We start from the raw sequence: 6,000 nt of genomic DNA, 5'->3' as shown, positions 1-6,000 counted from the left end.
AGACAAATAAATAGCTGTACATGATGTGACTTTGCAAGCGCTTCACAGGGTATGTGCCATCATGTTATCTGCATGTACTTGACGTAAATTTTTGAGCCATATACAGTGCCTTGGGAAAGTATTCGCCCCCCTTGAACTTTGCGACCTTTTGCCACATTTCAGGCTTCAAACATAAGGATATAAAACTGTAATTTTTTGTGAAGAATCAACAACAAGTGGGACACAATCATGAATGCGGAAAGAAATTTATTGGATATTTCAAACTTTTTTAACAAATAAAAAACTGAAAAATTGGGCATGCAAAATTATTCAGTCCCCTTAAGTTAATACTTTGTAGCGTCACCTTTTATTGTGAATACAGCTGTAAGTCGCTTGGGGTATGTCTCTATCAGTTTTGCACATCGAGAGACTGAAATTTTTGCCCATTCCTCCTTGCAAAACAGCTTGAGCTCAGTAAGGTTGGATGGAGAGCGTTTGTGAACAGCAGTTTTCAGTTCTTTCCACAGATTCTTGATTGGATTCAGGTCTGGACTTTGACTTGGCCATTCTAACACCTGGATATGTTTATTTGTGAACCATTCCATTGTAGATTTTGCTTTATGTTTTGGATCATTGTCTTGTTGGAAGACAAATCTCCGTCCCAGTCTCAGGTCTTTTGCAGACTCCATCAGGTTTTCTTCCAGTATGGTCCTGTATTTGGCTCCATCCATCTTCCTATCAATTTTAACCATCTTCCCTGTCCCTGCTGAAGAAAAGCAGGCCCAAACGATAATGCTGCCACCACCATGTTTGATAGTGGGGATGGTGTGTTCAGGGTGATGAGCTGTGTTGCTTCTACACCAAACATAACGTTTTGCATTGTTGCCAAAAGGTTTGATTTTGGTTTCATCTGACCAGAGCACCTTCTTCCACATGTTTGGTGTGCCTCCCAGGTGGCTTGTGGCCAACTTTAAACGACACTTTAATGGATATCTTTAAGAAATGGCTTTCTTCTTGCCACTCTTCCATAAAGGCCAGATTTGTGCAGTATACGACTGATTGTTGTCCTATGGACAGAGTCTCCCACCTCAGCTGTAGATCTCTGCAGTTCATCCAGAGTGATCATGGGCCTCTTGGCTGCATCTCTGATCAGTCTTCTCCTTGTATGAGCTGAAAGTTTAGAGGGACGGCCAGGTCTTCGTAGGTTTGCAGTGGTCTGATACTCCTTCCATTTCAATATTATCGCTTGCACAGTGCTCCTTGGGATGTTTAAAGCTTGGGAAATCTTTTGGTATCCGGCTTTAAACTTCTCCACAACAGTATCTCAGACCTGCCTGGTGTGTTCCTTGTTCTTCATGATGCTCTCTGTGCTTTAAACGGACCTCTGAGACTATCACAGTGCAGGTGCATTTATACGGAGACTTGATTACACACAGGTGGATTCTATTTATCATCATTAGTCATTTAGGTCAACATTGGATCATTCAGAGATCCTCACTGAACTTCTGGAGAGAGTTTGCTGCCCTGAAAGTAAAGGGGCTGAATAATTTTGCACGCCCAATTTTTCAGTTTTTTATTTGTTAACAAAGTTTGAAATATCCAATAAAATTCGTTCCACTTCATGATTGTGTCCCACTTGTTGATTCTTCACAAAAAATTACAGTTTTATATCTTTATGTTTGAAGCCTGAAATGTGGCAAAAGGTCGCAAAGTTCAAGGGGGCCGAATACTTTCGCAAGGCACTGTAAATGATCCAATCTGTCAGAGTTTAACAAAAAACATTTGTCTCCCCAACACAACTTAGGTGTAGATGGTCAGACTAGAGCCTACGGCAGAGTGAGATGCATGAATCAAAGGATATGTGCTAGATACCACTAGACCACAGTGCTATGTGCAAGTGCTGCGTTCACATTCCCATAAGCATGAGAATTTGAAAAGCCGCGATCGCAATTCAGCCTACATCAACGCCGCTGAAAGCGGAATTCACTGTTGCTCTAAAGCTGTCAAGTTCGCCACAGCGGAAGTTAATTGATATTAAAGTGGCAAGAAAAAAAAAGCCAGAGCAGAGTTAGATTGGAGGTTTAATGAATTAGGCCCTTTGTAACTGCCTCCATACACTTCTATTGAAATGCGCTGTAAACCCATTTACAGCACGATTGCAAAAGATCAAAAGTGATAATTTCCCATTTAAGCATTGTAAAAAAAAAAAAAAAAAATCTCACTATATATTACTGCAATGCAACACACAATAACGCACAAGAAATACATCATGTGTATTGGAGCTGCGATGCCTTAGTGCAGGGATCTCCAAACTACGGCCCTCCAGCTGTTGCGGAAATACACGTCCCATGAGGCATTGTAAAACTCTGACATTCACAGATATGACTAGGCATGATGGAAATTGTAGTTTCTGAACAACTGGAGGGCCATAGCTTGGGGACCCCTGCCTTAGTGCATTGAAGTGGCTTTAAAAATGAATGGCACCACACTGTGCTGACGCAGAAAGTTGTAAATGGCCCCCTAAAGCCCATCGCACCCTTCAAAACCCCTTCATTTCACTTTTCCCTTTTGCATTTTGACAAAATCTTTTATTTCTAACTGAAATTTCAAGGAAATGAAAACTTTTACCTGGCTTATCCCTATTTACCATCACCAACTGCTCTCTGACAGTACATATTCTGAATATCAATATATTATATAACTCTTGCAATCCAGCAGGTGGGAACTCCTGGCTAATGATTGCTTGGGGAGGTTGTTCTCCCTGACTGCTGATACCATTCAAGGTTCCAGCGCTTGGCGTTCGTCCAGATGAAGATTTGCCCTCTGGCTGTCAGGTAACCTCTGATCAGTCAGGATCTGTCCACTTAACAAGTCAGAGAGGGATTTGACTGCAAGTGTTTAATGCTTTGTGTCAGGTAGTGGAGCCATAAGCCTGGGATTATCCCGTAAAGAGGGCCTGTCTCCATCCTCTTATGTCTTAGCGAGGCCAGAATACGGGAGAGAGACAACAGTTGCATCAACATAGGGAATGGATTGCGCTGCCATGCGTCTGAGCAGATCCCTGTCTGTCACTTCTCTGAATGGCCTACCAAAGTGGGACGAAGATGAACTGCCTATTGAGGATCTGCTCCTCTTTGAGATCTCATGGGAAGTCACCAATAAAGGTTGGTAAGCTGGTTTTTATCATGGGGATCTAGGATTAACCCTTTCACTGTCACTGGGGAGATTTTTTTTTTGTACCCATTACCAAAATGGCTCTGTTATGAAAGATTTAAGGGACTTTTTTTTGTCATTTCGACAGCTGCAAGCAGTGCTTTACTCGTTGTCCCTAAAAGTAAGGACTGAGGATGCTGATAGAGCTTTATGACAAAGCAATGCCTTTGCAACACTGCTTTGTCAGGTGATCATTGGCAAATTACAGTGATCATCTGGTGGGAAGCCAATTTGGTGTGCAGCTCATACAAAATATATACCCATGGGCATGTGAGACCATGGGCAGTGCACTTACCACTCTACTATAAAAGTGGGTGGAGGTGCAGAACAACATCTCGGCATGGGAATGCACTGCACATTTAGGCTTAGATTTCTACTCCCTGGTCACTCCCGTAGAAAAGGGGCCAGTAATATAAACTGCTATAATCACACAACCACCAATCAAAATCGACAGCAGAAGGTTGTGAATGGTGTTGGAGAAGTCACTGCAGTTTTTATTACTAAGGATCGGCTCACATTACTGCGACGGGAAAGTCAAAAGTAATTGTAAACCACCTTGTAAAACAACCCATTCAGTTTAAAATATAAATAAAAGGCAAAACATTTGTATACAGATTTAAAAAAAAAAACATTATAAATAAAATTTTTCCTTTTTTTATATCATATTGTGATCATATTCTCTCTGCTCTCAGCTGCATTAGAGCTGGGGGAAGGAGAAGCAACAGCAGCACTGAGCTTCCCAGTAATTGGCTGTGCGGGTGAGGCGTGTCAGGACAAGTCTGATCATTGGAGGCTGAGTTCCCAGCATAGCTACAGATCTGACCACGGTGTGTTCTCCTGCTTAGTGTGTTCAGTTTTTTTTAGGAACGCAGAGGAACTGGCAGGAACACAAGGCATTTCAAACAGAAGCAATACAAAGAGAACAGGAGACTTTCTCACACAAGTACATGTAATAGCAGCCACATATCAGGAATATGAAGTGTTGGTGTAACAAACATTTAAGGTACGACTTTATTGCCGCTTGCTTGCGACTTCATTAAAAGAAGTCAAAGCAAGTCGTGATAAAGTCACCCCAAAGTAGCGCAGGAACCTTTTCCTAAGTTGCTGCGACTTATTAGAACGCTTCCGTTACAGTTAATGGGGTGCAACTTTGAACTCTCAAGTTGCATGACAAGTGGAGGCAGTGTGAACCGAGCCTAATGCTGGCCATACACTAGCCGAAAAATCGTTCAAAAATCTGTCATTGGTCTATTCGTTTGTTTTTCAGCCAGTTAATGGGCACAAACAGAAAATCGGTTTTAACTTTTCAGAGCCGAAAAATTGAAGGAACAGTTTGGAAAATTCGAATGAACGATAAATTGAAAGGTTAATGTGTTTCTCGTCCGAACTGTTTTCACTAGGTAAATGTGACAAAGTGAACGAAAAAATGATCCATTTATGTCCATTGAACGATTTATCGTTCGAAATTTGGTCATTACATGGTGGCACGATCGTCTGCCCTCACAGACGATTTTTTGTTTTTCGATAATGAGTTTGAACGATTTTTCAGCTAGTGTATGGCCAGCAGTACACTCTTGACACAGGAAGAGCTCTTTGACACAAGTGTTGATTTTTAAAGTAGTCCTAAGGGCTCAGTCACACCACAACACATCCAATTTTTTGTAATGAGTTGGTGTGCATTTTACATGTGTTGTGTTTGTTTTTTGCCTTGTTTGCCTTGATTTGTCTTGTAGTGTGTTGTGATTATGCATGTTTGTGCACATTTGAGTGCATTTGGATGCATTGCATTGTGTTGTGCTGAAAAAAAGTAGCACGTGCTGTACTTTTTTTCAGACCTGGGCAAATGCCAAGCAACGCAATGCTCTGGTATGAACTGCATCCATAGGGAACCATTATTTTATGGTTGCCATGGTTGCCATGAATGGGCATGCGCTCACAAATGCATCTCAATGCATCTGATGTGGGTGAACCACTAAAAATACTTTACCAAACTTACAGCAATAATGAGCATTTCAGATGGATTGCACAAATGTTCATGTCATGCCAGATGACTGCTCCTGACCCTGTGAAATTTTTTACAAGGCTAAATTGGCAAATGACCACATTTGACACTTTGTAACTGCACCTGCAATGCGCTGTAAAGATCATATACGTTGCATTTATGGTGGCTTGTGGTGCAATTCAATAGAGGTGAATGGAGGCAGTTACAAAGCGTAAACATCTGACAAATTCTGCAGGCAGCACTATTCTTGCCTTGCTGCTACTCAAGGCAAAGCTAACTTCTCTTTCACACAGGGGCGGTAAAACCAGGTCGCTAGGCCGTGATTTTACGCATCCTCCTCTGCCCCCAAGCCCCCTGCCACCCACCAAAATGCCAACATCGCAGCCTAACAGACACATTGCCTTGCGGCTGTGGCATTTTTAACTAAGGCCGCCCGTCAAACTCTCCCATTGTCAGACAAATCACCTCGCGCTTGGGCTACCAATAAAACAACAGGTGCTAGCACTATACTTTGCTGTAGTATATCAAAATTTAGAATTAAAAATGTGCAGTGCTAAAGTGAAATGTGCATATAAATATAATGGTGCTATGAAATTCATCCAATACAAAATATGAAAACATCTAACATTTCATACAAATTACAATGATCCCCCCAAAAATGTGCAAAGTGCATAAAGTTATACCGGTGCAGTAAAACGTCATCTACTGTGAAATGAAGAAAACTCAAAAATAATTGAACCGAAAAGACAGTCCTTCAGATGAATTAGGAGAGGTATTTTAAATTGTCCTGTAACAAACAGTCCAGA

The 6,000-nt window shown here is 41.5% G+C and overlaps 1 protein-coding gene across 1 annotated transcript in view; it reads left to right on the top strand.

Moving 5' to 3' along the window:
• The first annotated feature begins 2,823 nt into the window (after nucleotides 1-2,823).
• The window catches only part of GYS2 (glycogen synthase 2), a 127,722-nt gene continuing 124,545 nt past the window's right edge, over nucleotides 2,824-6,000 (top strand). The window contains exon 1 of the mRNA XM_082255031.1: nucleotides 2,824-3,143. Coding sequence (XP_082111157.1) covers nucleotides 3,008-3,143 — 136 coding nt within the window. The 5' untranslated portion in view covers nucleotides 2,824-3,007. The remainder of the gene's footprint in view (nucleotides 3,144-6,000) is intronic.

Source organism: Pelophylax lessonae (assembly GCF_965119305.1).
Source record: "Pelophylax lessonae genome assembly, chromosome: 4".
In the NCBI taxonomy this organism is placed as follows: Eukaryota; Metazoa; Chordata; class Amphibia; order Anura; family Ranidae; genus Pelophylax; species Pelophylax lessonae.
Note: the sequence above shows the minus strand (reverse complement) of the source record. Positions and strands in the feature narration are given on the sequence as shown.